The sequence below is a fragment of the Mustela nivalis genome, assembly GCF_964662115.1.
Source record: "Mustela nivalis genome assembly, chromosome: 11".
Lineage (NCBI taxonomy): Eukaryota > Metazoa > Chordata > Mammalia > Carnivora > Mustelidae > Mustela > Mustela nivalis.
In genome coordinates this window covers 15,593,684-15,612,487 of record NC_139030.1, presented here as the reverse complement: position 1 = coordinate 15,612,487, position 18,804 = coordinate 15,593,684, and the positions used below count along the sequence as shown (strand labels likewise).

Sequence of the window (18,804 nt, the reverse complement as noted above, 5' to 3'; positions counted from 1 at the left end):
AATGTTATTTCTCATGTGTTGCAGTAAATAAATATGTGAGAAAAGTCATTCTGTTATTCTGCATGTAGAAAAATCCATCCATGAGAAGAAAGCTAAGGATCTTAAAATGAGAAATGGAAGAAATTAGCCTAGAAGCACTTAGCTAATGTATGTATCTCTATGTAGTATTGCTCGAAAGAGGTCAAACTTCATGTTACAACTAAATCATCAGTAACTATATATTTCTATTAGGTAAATTTCAGATTAAGGCAAGACAAACTTGTTTAAGGAAAATGTCCTAGTCAAACTCACCTCCTTCTGTGGCCCCTCCTTCCAAAATGCCCCAATGGACAGATTAGTATAGCAGTTATATTAGTTAGTACAGCAGTTTTCAAATTCTCCCATGTAGGAGAAGAAATTCTGCCATGCAATAGATTAGAGTCAAGGAAAGTATACTCATTTTTAAAATATTTTCCTTCCATCTATTGTAACCAAGTTTTACTGGTTAGGAAAAGACTTCTTAAAATGTACTGCATGTGGTCTTAACTATTTACCACATACTATTTTATAACAACAACAACAACAAAAAAAACACAAGTAAAAATAAAAACAGCATATAATTACTCAGGGTAACTCAGCATATCCTAACAAAGTTAGGAGCAAAATCTAGGTCTTCAGCTCTCTTTACATTAATTTAAATAGCAATTTGTGAACCTGACCACATATGCAGTCTGAACAACTTGGTTGTTCTTCACTTGAATTCAGTTTTGGTATACAAAATTAAGTCATAAAGATTGTTTTGTCATTTTAAAGTTTTATGGGATATTGTGTTTACTCAGAGTTCTGTATTTTATTACATGCTCATACCCTGAACTCTTCATCCATATAGACATGCTTAATGCTGAATGTAGTGAAATAAATGAAGACTCTGCCTTCCAAGACCTTAAGTTCTAAGAAAAGTTTAGTCATAACTTGATTTTGCTGCCTGTGTTAGGAAATACAAATTTCATGTTGCTACGATATTTCCACTAGTTAGAACAGATGGGTTGTTCTTTTACCACAACCCTCAACAATATTTTATGTCCCCATTCTCAACCTTGAAACACCCTCATTTCTATGGGCCCCCGGAGATTTCTGAAACAGAGTAAAACAAAATAATGTAGTAAAAAGATGAAGATGACTGTACACCTGAGACTAATATAACTCTGTATGTTAACTATACTGTTGTAAAAATTAAAAAAAAAAAGATAAATACTTAGATCATTAAAAAAAAAAGAAAAAGATGACACTCAGAAAAAGACAAAGAGGAACCAAATAAATTGAAGCTTGAAGCTTGCCGATTCTGCATAACAAATTCATGTTCTTTCATAACTCATCTTGAAATAAATATGTACCATGTACCAAAAAAGAAACCCCACTAGATAGAGAAATGTGTTAAAGTCATTAACTGGTAATGTATTGATATCACTGTGTGTTCTAACATTGAAAACTTTTAAAGACGAGGTTGAAAGTTAAAAATAGCCATTTAGAGAAAATACCAAAGGAGTGGAATTACATTTTTTCTCTGGCTGCTGCAAGCCTGAGTAAGGGATTGAAGGTTTTTGTTTATAAAAGTCTATAACCATTTATTAATCATTAGGTTTGAAAAATATGCCTTAAATTGTATTAAAAAATAATTTATTTGCCTGCCATAAAATGTCTGTGACTTACTAACATTTTGTCTACATTTAATTTAGCTTTAAACTCATTAAGTAGCTATGAACAATTCAATAGTTTATAACTAAACTGGAAAATTACTATCTTCCATAACAACAAAACATTTTAGTGTTACATTAAAGCTGCTGTCAGCGATCATCACTCTGATCATCACTACCAAGGATCTGTGGATTACGCTTTCATATTTTAAGTCTTTAGGTATTATTGGTCCATCTAACACAATATCTCATATGACATGGCACAATACCTTTATCCACAGACACTGCCCAGTTTAATTTCTGCACAACTGCCACAAAGCTTTTAAACAGTTCTCCATTTCTTTTTTTAACAGTTCTCCATTTCTAACTGCAAGGAAATATGCTCAAAATAAGCAACACTGGCTGCAAACAAAAGAATAATAACAGTTTATATTGTTTAATGAATTTAATAATTGTCTTAAATTTCTTATTATATTTCACAGAGTACTTTCAAATACACTATGTCATTTAATGCACATAAAACTCTGAGGAAAACAAGATAGTATCTTGCAATCATTAAAGATAAGGAAACAGAGTCTTGGGGTTTTAGTGTCTTGCCTATCTATATTCAAAGTAAAATTGGGACTCATATGGTCATATTTTTACCCACCTTAAAAACTGAAGTTAATAATTGTACTTTATTCTCTGTGAATCATGGTTTCCTTTCTGATATTTGCAATAAATCCCCAAGCTTCAAAATATAGTGTCTTTATGAAAACTAAAGGCTTTTTAAGGTCCTTCCATTTTAAACCTCACATGACTCTACTTTCCCTGAAAAGATCTCGTTCAACAGCATTTTCTGTGTTCAGGCATATTGTTCTAGGTATAATGATTCATGCTATTTCTCAAATGATAAACAAGTTATGTCAGTTATCACCTGGGAGTCTGGAAAAAATACCAACTCCACACTTCATTCTGAGCTAGGCAATTAGAATTCTAGGCACGAGCATGTGGATATATATATAGTAACAATCCCCAATAATCTGATAAAAAGGTAATGTTGCAAAAACTAAAAAATTAAAAATAAAAATAAAATTTCAAGAAGAGCTAAAGATTGCAGATACCATGAAAGGACAAAACTGATTTATATTTGGATCACAGGATCATCATAATTGTGTGATTTAGAGGGGAATGGGGGGTGATCATGATTAACCCACTATAATGGAACAGTTTATAGGATAGAATAATGATACATGTAATAGGCCATGCAAAAGACAACTTCCTCCCAGAAAGGTTAAATAAGTTTTGGTAGTGTAGATCTATTATTATAAAATAATAAGTATTTAAACCACAAAAAAACATTTTTATTAGTTTACCAGGGATGGGCATACTGAACAGTAGAAATGTTATTTTCTCACAGTTCTGGAGAACAGAAGTTTAAGATTAAAGGTGTCCACAGGTTTTATTTATTCCGAGACCTCTCTCCTTGGCTTACAGCTGGTTTCCCTCTTGCCTCTTCACAGGGTCTTGCTTCTGCATGATTCATGTACCTAAGGTCTCTGTTCTGTCCTAATTTTCTCTTATAAGGACATCAATCAGATGGGTTAGGGCCCAACCTAAAGTCTTCATTTCAACTGACTCACCACTGGGATGGCACCATCTCCAAATACAGTCACATTCTGAGGCAGTAGGTATTAGAGATTCAACATATGGGTTTTGAAAGACAAAATTTAGCCAATAACAGCATCTGGTAAATTTTAGTCGTCCATTATTTTGTCCCATTCCTACCTCTTCCTCTCGCTGGTCTCACACAGTCCCTATTTTGGTTCAGTTCTATTTGCTGCCTGGAATTTATTTTCTTTAGCAAATCTGATAACCTAAAAGCTTATGGATAAGAACTAGTTTGTGTATTGGTATGTACTGGTGCTTCTAAGCATCAGATTTGCATACTGCAGCCAAGAAAAGCGAGTCTTGACAGGAAAACGAATAAAGTGAAGATTTCCGGTATGTAGCTCAAATAAAGTTGGAGATGCTCTCAGAACATTTCATGTTTGATGCTCTTTAAATCTATCACATGGACAAATGCATGCTTGAACTATATCTAGATCTGGATCTAGATAATCTGTGATTTTATGAGAGGCTGCTTTTTTACCTTCTCTATATTCTAGAAAATAAAGTACCACTGTACCACTGTAATCTGACTTTTTAAAATAGTATCACCTTATCCCTCCAGAGACAATGTTCATGCTTAATAACCTGTATGTCCTTCTTTACTTCTAGCATTCAAATTTTTCAAACATATGTGTACTTTTCTTGTTATTAACTTTAGTGAAGCAAAACAATTTTTGCTCAATGTATCCTTAAATTTTCTTTAGTGAGAATTCCATCACACACACACACACACACACACACACACACACACACACACACAAATCAGGGAATGTTAATGCAATATTTCTTTTTGAGTCAGAAGTTCTTTAGGATTGTCCATTTCTTATGTTAAGAAGCGAAATTCAGTTGAGTAATTTAAAGACCTAACTGACTTTATTCAGCGATTTACGATTTGTGCAGGATCCCATCTAGCAAACAGACCTATCCAAATTGGAACGCTGTATAAGCAGGAATGGGGTGGGACAAAAGGGTTTTATCCAAAGAAAATAAGGGGCACCTGGGTGGCTCGGTGGGTTAAGCCTCTGCCTTCCGCTCGGGTCATGATCTTAGGGTACTGGGATTGAGTCCTGTATCCGGCTCTCTGCTTGGCAGGGAGCCTGCTTTCTCCTCTCTCTCTCTGCCTGCCTATCTGCCTACTTGTGATCTCTCTCTGTCAAGTGAATAAATAAAATATTTGAAAAAGAAAGTAAGACTTTTTCAGCCCAGGTCACCTTCCCTTAAGCAGAAGATGGGGGCTCTAGGAAGGGTTATAGATCACAAAATTCCAACGTGACTGGTTTAAAATTCCAATCCTGGGAAAGAATTAAATTGCAATTAAGTTAGGTATTAAGTTTTGGTGGGATTTAGTAAAAGTGACTTCATTTTGGGTCTGTTCAGATCAGATCCTTTAGCCTTTGTATACCATCTGCAAGACATTTCTAAAACACACAGTCTGTTAGAAATTCAATAATGTAGAATCTGTACATTAACTTAATCGTCGTTCCTTTGAAATGTCTATGGCATGTGAATATATTTTCCTTCATTTCTCTCATTTGAAAAAGGAGTTAAAATAATCTCTTAGAACAGTTTTAAAATCGTGTTTCATATTTTCAGTTCATTAGAGAACTTTGCATTTGACATTTTACAAAGAAAAATGGCACTATACTTTCAGGTTTATTATCAAGAATTAACAGAAATTTTAATAGCCCATGGGTCCTTTCCAAAATTTTAAAATAATAAGTTTGAAAGTTAAAATGTCTACCATATTATCTACGACACTATCTACCAATTGCTCTTGTTTTGGTCCACTGTGCTGCTGTTCACAGGGATGAAGAACCAGGAGGCCAACTGGTTACGGATAAATTCCATATTGACTGGGATTCAGTACTTGTTGACACAGATAATGTCATCACGGCACGATTTGATGGCAGAGGAAGTGGATTCCAGGGTCTGAAAATTTTGCAGGAGATTCATCGAAGGCTAGGTTCAGTGGAAGTAAAAGACCAAGTAGCAGCCGTGAAGTAAGTGGGTGCACATTTCCCTACTGTTTCTCTTATAATGACAGAAGCTAGGTATATGATACATTAAATACTACTAATACTGATTCAGAGATTTATACTTTAGTGAATGGACAGTTTTCTAAGTTAGTCAAATAGACTGCTGCATTTTTCCAAGTACTTTTCACTCTTAGCACCAAATAAAACAATTATCATCCTTCCTCTCTGGAATTAAAATTTACTTTGGGTTTATGCAAATGGGAGAGACCTTACGGCCCCTGGGTGTTTGGCTGGTTAAATGTCCAACTCTGAATTCCAGCTTAGGTCAAGATCTCAGGGTTGTGAGACTGAGCCCAGCATTGGCCTCCGTGCTGGGAATGGAGCCTGCTTAAGATTCTCTCTCTCCCTCTCCTTCTTCTTCTGCTTTGCCCCACTCCCTATTGTAAAATAAAATGGGAGAAACCTTAATTAAACCATTTATTTACCATAATCTATAATGTCTATTATTTCCCAGTTAACTACAATTCTTGAAATTTCACAGATACCATACCCACACTAGCATGAGTGACCAAGAAATCTAGTAGGTTCTTTAAAACAGTACACAGAAATTGGCTAGGACATTGTCAAAATGTTAATCAGTAGGTCTGGAATGGGGCCCAAAATTCTACATTTGCATCAACCAGCCAGGTGATGTCCAAACAACTGGATCATTGCTTTGAGTAGCAAGATTTTGGGATCCATGATCCTTCAACATGAATAAGGCTCCAGCCACTTAAGTATTCCTTGTTTGAGTTCTGGGTTTTGTATATATGTATGCATGTGTGTGGATGCCCAGAATGAATTCTCCTGTGCATTTGACTCAAGAAGATTTAACTTTTTTTTTCATTGCAGGTTTTTACTGAAACAGCCATACATTGACTCCAAAAGATTAAGCATTTTTGGAAAGGTAAACAGAAATGTATATATGTATTTTTATATGAAAATAAAGTACATATTTATACATATGTATTATTTGTGCTTGTATTTGTACATATATAATTTCTTTATTTTACTATAATCTCTCTGTACTATTCTTTAAAATGTAATGTTATAATTAATACTATATACATTCAGTCATTTATAAATCCAGCAACTATTTACTATCTAATTGGTGCTGGTATTAGAAAAACTGAACAACCACCAAAAAAAATCTGTTTTCATAAAGCTTATCTTCTAGAAAGAAGGAACAGATAAGCACATAAATGAAAAGATAGCTTCATATAGCACTCTCTTATAAGGAAAACAAAAAAATAGGTGGACAAAAATTAACTCTAGGAAGGGCCAATGTTATTAGATTAAGTGGTCAACAAAGGTCCCTTGGATTAAGTGATGTTTAGGCTGGTACCTAAGTAACAAAAGTCCTATTAACCTCTTGAAGCAGGGTGTTCTCTCAGTAAGGATCAAGTACCACAGCCTTGAAGAAGACTACAAGGCTTAGAAACTGAAAGATGACCAATATGTATAATTATGTCTTTAGTGTTTTCTGCATGACATTTATCATTGCAATAATTTTTATGTCAGTTTCAACATCATTTTCACAGTAGGGAAACAGACTCCATATAGATACTTACTAGTCACCTAGTTCATTCATATTACTAGGCTAGACACTAAACAGATACTAAAATGAAAGGAAGGAGATCTAGTACTCTTTTAATTTAGAGACAAAGCAAATTATTGGTGTTCATGGATTTCAACATAAAATATGTTTTACTGTCCCTAAATGAACCCAGAGATACAGGACATGAATAACTGATCATTTTACTGGGGTGTAAATTTTGGTGGTGTTCACTGATAAGTAGGTATAAGAAAAGCTGTTTGACAAGTGAATAAAATGTAAATCAGCACAAATTCTTCCCTGACTTCATACACCTGCAGTGCACCAAGTCTTTGCTTTATTTTATTCTTATCCTCAGTAACAGTCAAGAGATCAATAGGGATAATGCTCCTCTGACATAAGCAGAAATAAATGAAAGCCCATCACTAACAATAAAGACAGTGAAAAAATGGAAATGTCTAGAAAGTGATCATTCCAAAGAAATGGAAACTCTAAACAGATTAATAAATGCATAAAGCGAAGTCTTATCATATGCTTATAGCATTGATGAACCTTGAGGACACTGTGCTCAGTGACATGAACCAGTCACAGAGGGATAAATTCTGTGTGACCCCACTTACATAAGATATCTAGAGTAGTGAAGTACACGAAGACAGAAGAGTGGGATGGTGGTTGTCAGGGGGAAGGGAAAAGGAAAGTTGGTTGCTTATAGGTAATAGAGTTAATGGGTAATAGGTAACAGATTTCAGATTCACAAGATGAAAAAGTTTTAGGGATCTGTTTCACAATAATGTGAATACACCTGACACTACTGAACTATGTGCTTAAAAGCGGTTACTCTGGTAAATATTAGGTGTTTCTTGTCACACGCATACATAAAAAAGTACATATAGTGAAGAACATTTTACTCTTTAATGGTCCTGATACATGTAAGGACTTAGGGCTTATGCATTTCAAGGCTCTACTCACTAAACACAGAAATAAGTCTAAAAGATCAAATGAGCTATAGAAACATTCATTACTGCGGAAATTTAAATTCAAAAGGTTGTAAAATGCCTCACAGAGAAAGTGGAGTATAACTGAATGGCAAAAGTCATTCAGTGAGGAGAGGGCAAGGAGAAGGCTTTTGTATAATGCCCAGTGTCAGCAGGGAGGGCATAGCTGAGGAACATGAATAAAATGACTGACTATAATTAAGGCTCACATAAAGGAATGAGAAGTGACACACTGAGAGTAAGTCTGGGCACAGACCTCAGGAAGTCCTTCATATTAACCAGAAAGTTGGTTAAGTCTAAAAACGAAAAAATAAAGTTCTAGGCCTTGGATTTAGAAGTTCAAAATCCCATATTTATCATTTTATTAGGGAACTGATGAGCCTCAGGGAATTGACTCTGGCAATGTAAATATACAAAAGACAAAGGATATAAATGAAACATAATTAGATTTTAAGTGGAAAAAATATCCCATCTCTTTTAAACAAGTACATGTATCTGTGACTGGAATTATAATTTAGAAGGTAGCTTTCTGATCCTGTAAAGGAACACTGTTAGCTTCAAGACTTCGTAGGTCTCATAATTTTTTTTTTCCCTTGGTATGTACTTATTTCATTTCAGTATCAAATTAAGTTAAACTCATAAAATTAGCTGGGAGTAATGATCTTGCTTGTTTTGGAATTAGTTAAAAAGCTAAATGAGGCTTTCTTTTCTTTGTTGGAAATATTTAAGTTAATGTTTAAATTTATTTAATCAGTGCAAGAATACTAAGATTTTTCCATTTCTTCTGGAGTCAATTTTAGTACTTTAAAACAATTTTTTTCCATTTCATTTATCTTTAAAGATTGTTTTGAAACATAGCATATATTCCATTATATGCTAGTGGGGACAATGCCCCATTTGACTACTAGTTTGGTTTATTAGTGCCCTTCTGCCTTTGCTAGAGCACTCCCTCTTAATTGTTCTTATTCCCCTTGCTTGTCTCTCTCTTCTGCACCCCCGCCCCAATACCTAACTCTTTTAATGAACCATATTTTGGCTTAGTTGTTCTCCTTTTGTCTTTTCTGTTTCACTAAATTTCTACCCTTACTATCCTTGTTTTTTTCTTCTAATTTTTAAATCCATTTTGTTCCTTTGAGTTATAAAATCTAAAATCCCTTTGTATTACTCCCTTAAGTACTTCCTACCAGTATTGAGAGGTAGTACTTTGTTTTAAAACTTCATATCATTATCCCCAGAACCTAACCTCACCTCACATAATACATAATCCTAATATTTTTTCTCTCATTTAATTATATCTATGTGTGAAAGGTAAGAAAACTAAAAAATTTTCTAACTTTTATTTAAAACAAAACAAAACAAAACAAAACACCTAATTATGTGTTTTGTGAATAGGTGGCAAAATTCTAAACCTATAAACACCATGTGTAGAACTGATATTGCTATGATAACCAGGCGACATCAATGCATCACTGGGGAATAAAATTAATCCATTCCACATTTATCCAATGTCTCTTATGTGCTTACTACTTTTCAAAGTGCTGGACATATGGCAATCACACATACACACACACATGCACACACATTTTTTGAAATTTTAGTTTAGTGAGAAAAGAAATAAACAAATCAGTAAAGTTTATAAAATGTCAGTGATAGAACAATTAAGGAAAATTAAGCAGAGAGGGGGCCCAAGATTAAGGAAGAGATAGCAATTTCCATTTGGAAGAGAGGAAAAATTTGACTAAGAAATCATGTTTGACCGCAGACCCGTGAATTTGAGAAGGCAAGAAACAAGGATATCTGGGGAAGGTTTAAAAAAAAAAAAAAAGTCCAAACATATGCATTAATATGGAAGCTTGTTAAAACTTGACTTACGGAGTGCCTGGGTGGCTCAGTCAATTAAGCCTCTGCTTCTCCCTCTCCTTCTAAACTTCCACCCTGCTTGTGCTCTCTTTCTCACTCAAACAAAACAAAATAAAACAAGACAAAAAACAAAAAAAACTTGACTTAGGGAGGTAGTTATTACTTATACTTTTATATATTCTCAATTGAGATAGGGCTTGTTAGTGGCAGTCACTTCTAAGGTTTGAAGCTTTTAACATATATAGTGTGAAGGACACAAGACAGGATTTTAAGAATTGTAATAAAATGTGATCACAAATTAAAAGGATTTAATGTAAAATAATACAAAGCAATAAACTGTGTTACTCATAATATGTGTATTATATTTTTATTTCAAATCATCATATGCCGTAAGTGATATGGTTCACAAAGAATCTTAAGTCTGAGGCTAGGAAAAACCTTTTTTCAATTGTATTTTTTTGACTATATACATTAACTCTCAGAGTACTCAAAAAAGTCACTTAACGATTATCTGAAAAAACAAGGTGCATAAAAATAGAAGTTCCCAATGAAATGGTTATTACAGACCCCACACCCAGTTCCTCTAAGTCCATCTATCTATTGGATTCAGTTTCTTCTATATGGATATAACTTTATTAAAATGAAATATTCTCAGGAAACATTTCCATACTTTAAGTCCACTGAATAAAAAATTTTCAAAGATAAATTTGTTAAAATTGTGTAAGTAATACTAAAATGCTATGCAAATGGAAAGGACGTAACTATGAATGGAAAAATCTGATTACTGAGAAAACAATAAAATGAAGCACAATTGAACAGAACAGCCTATACCATTAACTGTTCTTGATCTATATCAAATAAAAAACATCCTCCAATTAACTAAGTCAATATGATGACCCACAATTTCTGGCATCCTCCTGACAGACAGGAGTTGTTTTTAAATTAAAATCACCATCTTCTCTCTACCTAGAATTTACATCTGAATCTTACCCTTGTCCTGGATATATTTTCTGAGAACTATTTCAAGATCTACTCTTGCATTCAGTGAGTAAATATAAAATGTTACAGAGGAAGGTGGGCAATTAAAATTTAATTTATTCTAATGCCTCCCTGTGTTGATTTTCTTTTAAAAATAGAAGTTATTTTGCTGAAATAAATCAAATTAAGGCAGCATTTTGGATTAGGTTTTTGAAAGCTATAGAAAGAATTCTATTCAACAGATTTCACTATCATTAAGTCTTCAAGAGTATTTAGCTTCATTAATCTCAAATTTTCATATAAATAATAGTAAAATGCAACTCTTTGTGCACCAGCAATGATTTACAACCCTGGTTTCACTTTAAAATCACATGGAAAGCTCCACAGCCCATTCTCCACAGACTAAATTGTTTTCCAGAGCGTTATGTACATTTAAGTCTCCACTGGTCTAGGGAATGCTGGTTGAAGCTAGGGAAATGTTTGGGTAGGCACATTTGTTTTATTTTTACACTGTAAAAACTTATTATTCAATAAGTGTGGAACAACAGCCTAGGTATTCCCTGGGAGTTTGTCAAAAATGCAAAATCTTGGGCCCCACCCTAGGTCTACTAAATTAGCATAACAGGCATTTTAACAAGCTCTCCAAGGGACCTGAATGAATCATTGTTCAAGAATCTGCCCCTCCTTTGGAAGACACCATTCTACTTAGTTCCTGGGGATAATCAGATTGTGATTTATGTGAAATGGAATAAAAAATGTAATACCAAATTATTGATTTATATCATTAAACTGTGATGTACAGTTGTGGATCGGAATATTCAACTATTCTCTCAAAGTAGTCAGGTTATATAAACAACCAAATCATAATAAATTGAAAGTCTGCTCTAATTTCATTGTGGAATTAGAACCAGAAAAGTTACCAATTGAGATGCGCATTTTTCACTGTGGGAACAGTGTTGCCACATGGGAAATACTTGAAACCTCTTGGCTGCAACACTTTGGTCTTATCTCCATGCCTAAGAACTTGGGGAAACAATACACTGGAAAACTCCTTTTAAGGACAGAATTTTTAGGGGCTCTCTACACTTTTGTTCTATAATAGCTATTTACTTACTTTGCAGAACTCATCCCACCCCTGCATACTTCTGAAGGGGAGCAGAATATGCCATCCCAGAATATGCCTCTTGGCATAAGGATTATTTTGAGCTGGTTATTTTAAGAAACAACAGACACAAGAGAAGCTTTGGGAACAGAATAGAAACTACTCTTTTGTAAGAGACGTTTACATTTATAAAAGAAGTCTCCACTTGTGTCTCCCTCCTTCTACCAGGATGAGAAGGAACTTTAATTAATGGAGAAGGCACTAATTCTAAATTGGACTTAATCTGCCTAACAAAGCTTAACCTTGATTATACTTATTTTCCTGGTAACCTCCTATAACTGAGCTCTCTCCACATCTTTCTTTTGTCTTTGGCTAAAGATCGTATTTAAGGTGCTGGTTTGGGCACCTCAAGGAGTTACTCGATTTCACTGGATATCTCCTGTGTGTATATGAGGTATTCATGTTAACAAACTTGTTTTCTCTTGATAATCTTTTATTACAAGGCATTTTAGCCAAGAACTCAGAAGGAGAGAGGGAAATTATTTTTCTTTCCTCCACTTCTTTCTTCAGATGCGTTAACACTTTCAAGGCTAATGCTTCTGAATTTTGCTGACCTAAGGATATTTTTGTGTCTTTCAAAAAGAGTAAGTAAAGCCAAGCCACTCTGTGGTGGTTTATCTTGGTAAAGGATAGTTTTACCAACTGATGAAGAAGATTTGCTCAAGCTTCTGGGTACTAGCTAAGTATTTCAGCACTGACTTAACATATGCAAGGAAAGAAAGAAAAAATTCCCCCCTACACTTTCTGAGCTCTTGTCTGAGAACCCTGTAATAAAAGACAGATTTACAAGAGAAAAACAAAACAAAACAAAGCTAACTGACATACACACATACCCAGGGAAAAGTGAGTAACTCTCTGAGGTGGGCTTAGAATTCAGGCTTAAATATCACCTTAATAGGAAAAGGAGAATGGGACGTAGGCATTTAGGAGAGTGAATGATTGTCAGGAAAGACGAATGGGCCTTTAGAAGAACAGATGGGAAGGGTAATAATTTATGACAGCCTTTCTAGGTGTGTTGTGGACTTCTAGTTACAAGAATCAATCTAGTTTCATAGAAATTCCTGGGGAGGGGACCTATGACAACTGAGTTCCTTTTGGAGGAACTTTGGTCTTTAGGTAGATGAGTTCAGAGAAAGCCTTTTCCCACATTTGCTCTTTTCCAAGTGTTTACAGCTTAAAATAATCAATAGGTCAAAGTGGCATGTTCTGCTAGTCTTAACACAGGTTCTTTCACACACTTAAGTAATCTTTGCAATTGGGACTTTGATGTCAATCATCCTACTTTTTAAATAATATTTCAAATAAGCATAAGTGAAATTTTGTTGTTTCTCATCTCAAGAATCTGTGAGAATAACAGATTCTTAACACAAAGGACCACACGAATATCATCTGGTAATCTTTCAAAAGTAGACCTTATCATGAACCAACTGTGTCAGAATTGCTGAGGCTAAGGCCTAGGTCTTCATTTTGTTTTTAATACCTCCCAGGGTACTCTGATGTCCAGCAAGATGAAGAACATTGCCCAAAGCATAGCTAAAACTTAATTTCTAAAATGAATATATAATTCAGTAGGTAATTTCCTTAACCCAAATCTATTAAATTGTTAAAAATCTCCTCTGGAATTCTCCTGGTCAAATCATGGGCTACAAAAGAAAACTGGACATCTTAATTTTTTTTAAGAATTTATAATTAAATTAGTTTAGAAGCACTGCAAGATAAATTTAGATATTTAAGATTAAATTTAAACAATAATCCAGGGACGCCTGGGTGGCTCAGTTGGTTAAGCGGCTGCCTTCGGCTCAGGTCATGATCCCAGCGTCCTGGGATCGAGTCCCACATCGGGCTCCTTGCTCGGCAGGGAGCCTGTTTCTCCCTCTGCCTCTGCCTGCCATTCTGTCTGCCTGTGCTCACTCGCTCGCTCTCCCTCTCTCTCTCTGACAAATAAATAAATAAAATCTTTAAAAACAAAACAAAACAAAACAAAACAAAACAAAACAAAAAAAAACCCAATAATCCAACTCATATGACTAGCAACATTATTTATCGACCTCATGTCCTTCAAATATTTAAGTGTGTGGAACTGAAAGCAGAATGTATATTTGTGATAATAGATTTTAAATATTTAATTCTCTTTTCCTAATTCTACATAACTACCATTACTGAATATTTCACTAAATATATATATGATTTTCTGAAAATGATACAAGCTTTAATAAGTGCTATATTTCCCTAGTTTTTAATTATTTGGAGTTATTTCCCGATATACTACATGAAATTGAAGAGCAAATATTAGACAATGTTGATATATAATTAATTTTATATTTTACCTAAGGTTATTAAAACAGCTTGTTATATAAAAATTTAAATATTTTTCAAAATTTTCATCTGTACAAAGTGATTTTAATGTATTCTTTTCTCAGATCTGGGACATTATAAGACATTCTGTTATGCATATTACCAAACAGTGATCAAAAGCTAAAAATATCTCCAAGGATAATTGATACAAACACTTTCTTTCTCCCTATCTCTCTCTCTATATACATATTTTTTGTTTGTTTGTTTTGCCAGGGGTATGGTGGCTATATAGCATCAATGATATTAAAATCAGATGAAAAGCTTTTTAAATGTGGATCAGTGATTGCACCCATCATAGACTTGAAGTTGTATGGTGAGTAGTTCCTACAGATTGACTTAATATAACATACTGATTTGTAAAAAGGAAATCCCAATGCAGAAGAGCTCATTGAGTTCATTTATCATGTGCTATCAGAGATGTTTTCAGCTGTTAAATACCTTCCTGATTCAATCAGTTTCACTGGAGCATAACAATTAAATGTGAAATGTAGAAATTAAATAATGACATATGCTAGTCAAATGGTTTGCAGTTTATTTTTAAATTTTTGTTTTCTTGGGTCACAGCATCAGCATTTTCTGAAAGATACCTTGGTGTGCCATCTCGGGAAGAAAGCACTTACCAGGTAACAAATTTAAAATAATGAAGAAAGAAAAGTATTGTTCTAAAAATTCAGTCAAATTGTAAATAGATCTATATACACATAGATATTTATACTTTCCTTTATAGGCATCCAGTGTGCTACATAATATTCATGGCTTAAAAGAAGAAAATATATTAATAATTCATGGGACTGCTGACAGTAAGTATATATTGGCTGCTGCTGTTTATTGGGGTCTGACCCTGAACAAAGGGGTACATTTAAGAACTTGTTTACAAGCGGCCCTGTAAACTTTCTGAAGAAGATAGAAGAGGATAGTGGCACAAAGAATCCAATATATGATAGGAAGTAAGAAGGATGTCAGGACCAAGAGGAAAGAAGCTATGAGGCTCGATGGCAACGCCATCCAGTAAAACGTTCTGGGATGATGGAAATGTTCCGAATATGTGCTGTAGGACACTGTAGCCACCAGCCACATATGGCTCTTGAGTACTTGAAATATGTTTAATATGATCAGGAATGGAATTTTAAATTGTTTTAAATTCTAATTAATTAAAAATTTAATACCCACATATGGCTAGTTGACTATCACTGTGGTATTATTCAGCACACTTCAAATTGAAAGTAACTGAGAAAACAACAGGATAGCAAAAAGATTCCAGCACAGAGATAAAATTCTGATAGGATCACTCACAGTTAAAACAAAAACTTTTAAAAATGCATGTTTCTATCACTTCTTTTTTCATCACTTTAAACACTGGAGAGGGATGTGATATTACTAGTAAAAAATATAATTTTATATTCATATTGAAGTATTTAGGGGTCAAAGAATATATAATACACACACACACATATATACATATAAATATGTATTTATATATTTATGTGATACTTTACAACAGAGGGCAGAGTATTTATAGCCCCATTCACAGATGAGAAAAATCAGTTTCAAGGAGGAAACTGATTTAACCAAGGCTATCTGGGTAGTAAGCAGAGACTCAAAGCCTTGAAACTCTATTTCCTAATATCTGAACTTGTTTTTATTGATCCATCCTGTCCTGCATCAGTAGTTTTACCCCATTTTACAGAGAATATTACTAAAAAGGTCTTATAGCAAAGAAGATTATCAGATCTTTAATTTAACCTTACAGCATGCCAGGTCATGATTAGAGTTTAGATCAATACTTATGTACATATATACATGTATATATACACATACAAAGGAGATAGATAGATGCAGATATAGATACATCTTGATACATGCATATATAGGTGATATTTATACGCACACATACTGTGTGTGAGTGTGTGTGTACATATATATTATATATATAATATGTGTGGTGTATATCAATAAATATGTAAATGGGAGAGAAGAGACAAAAATCCCTCTTAGGTAGAATTCCAAATTTGTGTAGGTACACACCCTCAAGGAGGCAAAGCTTAACTTAGTTTTTCCCCTATCAAAATGGGCGTCACTCAGTGATTTGCTTCTAAAGAGTATTGCGTGGAAAAGGGAAGAAAGAATATGATGGAGAAACTTGATAAATAGCATCTTAGCCAGGTGATCAAGGTTAACATCAACAGTGAAAAGTCATGTTGATGGTATGCAGCTCTGATTTCACTTTATGAGAATGGTACTCTCTCTCTTGTCCCCCAAACCCATAACCTCACTTTACCCATGAGAAAAATATCAGGCAAACCTAAATGAAATGAGAAAAATTTAAATCCATACTCCTCAGAATTGTCAAGGTCCTCAAAAACATCTCTGAAAATTTCTTGTGGATCATTATGATATCTAAAGGTTTCTTTGTTTTAACAAATGAACCATAATAATGTGAGATGTGAACAATAGTAGGAACCAGGTAAGGGATCTAAATGAGCTTTCTGTACTGTCTTTGCAACTTTTTAAAAAACCTACAACTATTATAAAATTAAAAAAAAAAATAGAACTTAGATGATGCCATACCTGTGTTGGATGAAACATATGTAAAAGGATAAACATTTTGATGGACATTAGAATTTTATTCCAAGGTATTAAGATCTTACATGCATACTAATAGTTATAACAAAAAGTAGAAATTAAGTACTGAGTCTATTTCAGAAAATGTTCCAAAAGTTTTTCATGTTATACTATCTGTTTTTCACAAAAATATTGTGCAGCAAGTGCTATTATCTTGTTTCAATGATGGGGAAAATAAATATTATGGAATTTATGTAATGTGACAAAAATGACATAACCACTAATTTATAGAAAGGGGATTGGAATCTGGCATGAAGGCTCTTTTTCATTGTGCTTTGAAGTTTCAACTGTGAAAATAAATTATATTTGAGGTTAAATTATTTCACATCTGGCCATTACCCTAGAATATATTAGTGCTATTCAAATTTCTCTGTCAATATGTTGCAGCTATTAATGTAAATCATGCTCTTCCTACCTCACTTAGGCATGGATCTGGTTCTTCACCTCCCTGATAAAATGCAAGCACAGGTTCAGGACTGGTCACCTCAAAGGATAAGCATAAACACACACAAACACATGTACACATATACACACACCTCACATGGGCCTGGTGGGTTATAGGTGCTCAATGACATAATACTACCTTTATTCATATCATTGTTGAATACTACTAGCAAAGTAGTTCACTAAGACAATTAGACCTTTAATATTCCTGTTATAGGAAGTAGACAAATGACAAATATCAACAGGCTTCACACCAGAAACTATACAGAAAAAAATCCCAATTATACTTCTGCACATTTATCTTTTCAGTTACATCCATGCAGACAAATGATCAAATCCTTTTCAAAGTTTTTTTTCAGTAACAAATGAGCCATATAAGGTGTCATTTTTACCTTAGTCATTGCCCCAACTTATCAGCATTTCTCATAAGTTACATTTATTGAGTAATTTGCAAATTGATTTAAAAGTAACATGGTAATAGTCCCATGATATACAACAAGAAGACACTGAAGGATCTTGGGTAGATTTTAAAAAGATTTAAATGATCTTTGGAATCTTTTATTATTTGCTATATGGTAGAATTAACCAGTATCATAGCATTGGAGCAATGAAGCAGCTTAAATTAATAAGGCTGACCTAGTTTGACAATGACACTTTAAAAAGGTTACCTTAAAATTACTGACAGGGTCCTGGGTGGCTCAGTCAGTTAAGTGTCTGACTTTGGTCAGGCATGATCCCAGGGTCTTGGATCAAGCCCAGTTCTGGGCTCCCTGCTGAGCGGGGAGTCTGCTTCCTCCCCTGGCTCATGCTCTCTCTCACTCAAATAAATAAATAAAATCTTAAAAAAAGTTACTTACAGAAATTTGAAGGTGCACAAAGTATAGGAATAAAAGGCTAGGCAGCATATGAGCCAAGTGCTATACAAACAGATTTGAGTTGATGTACCCAAGACTTCACAGCTACTCAGTTCTACACAACCCTTAGTTCTACAATCTTTACAACCTTGGTCTACTGTGCTGAATATTTCTGAGTTTGGACCTCAGTTTCAGGCAAAGAGGGAAGCTAGAAGGAAATAGGAGAAATCAGTATGATCTACTTTAAACATTGAGCCCTTCAATAATGAGATGGTGACTCTAATTTCTCAACATGGTGCAGTTTTTTTCTCATTTAAAATAAAACAGAATATCAGTATCCAAAGGAGACTGGGCCCCACTAATCCTCAGAAAGGAACAGAAAGATGGTTTGCTATATTACTATGCAGATAGGTACTCACTGCATTAAAATTATTATAATTATATAATGTATGTGAGCAATTTAGAAATAATAAATGATAAAGTAAACTTAAATACTATGTTGTACAATAATAGAGCCTTAGCAGTAGCTTCTGCTTCAGTTTATTTTTTATAATGTATAGTATTTTTTATAGACCTTATTAACATTTCATCAGCATTGTATCTTACTAATTTTCAAGTCTTTTATTATTTTTTAAAGGTTT

The 18,804-nt window shown here is 34.0% G+C and overlaps 1 protein-coding gene and 1 long non-coding RNA gene across 4 annotated transcripts in view; one reads left to right on the top strand and one right to left on the bottom strand.

Moving 5' to 3' along the window:
- The window catches only part of LOC309843666, a 58,106-nt gene that overhangs the window by 27,315 nt on the left and 11,987 nt on the right, over positions 1-18,804 (bottom strand). The window lies entirely within an intron of this gene.
- DPP10 (dipeptidyl peptidase like 10) overlaps positions 1-18,804 on the top strand; it is a 1,373,984-nt gene that overhangs the window by 1,350,670 nt on the left and 4,510 nt on the right. For all 3 annotated transcript variants that reach the window (XM_082689264.1, XM_082689263.1, XM_082689265.1), the window contains exons 20-24: positions 5,129-5,323; positions 6,191-6,245; positions 14,457-14,556; positions 14,808-14,866; positions 14,971-15,043. In XM_082689264.1, the coding sequence (XP_082545390.1) occupies positions 5,129-5,323; positions 6,191-6,245; positions 14,457-14,556; positions 14,808-14,866; positions 14,971-15,043 (482 nt within the window). The remainder of the gene's footprint in view (positions 1-5,128; positions 5,324-6,190; positions 6,246-14,456; positions 14,557-14,807; positions 14,867-14,970; positions 15,044-18,804) is intronic.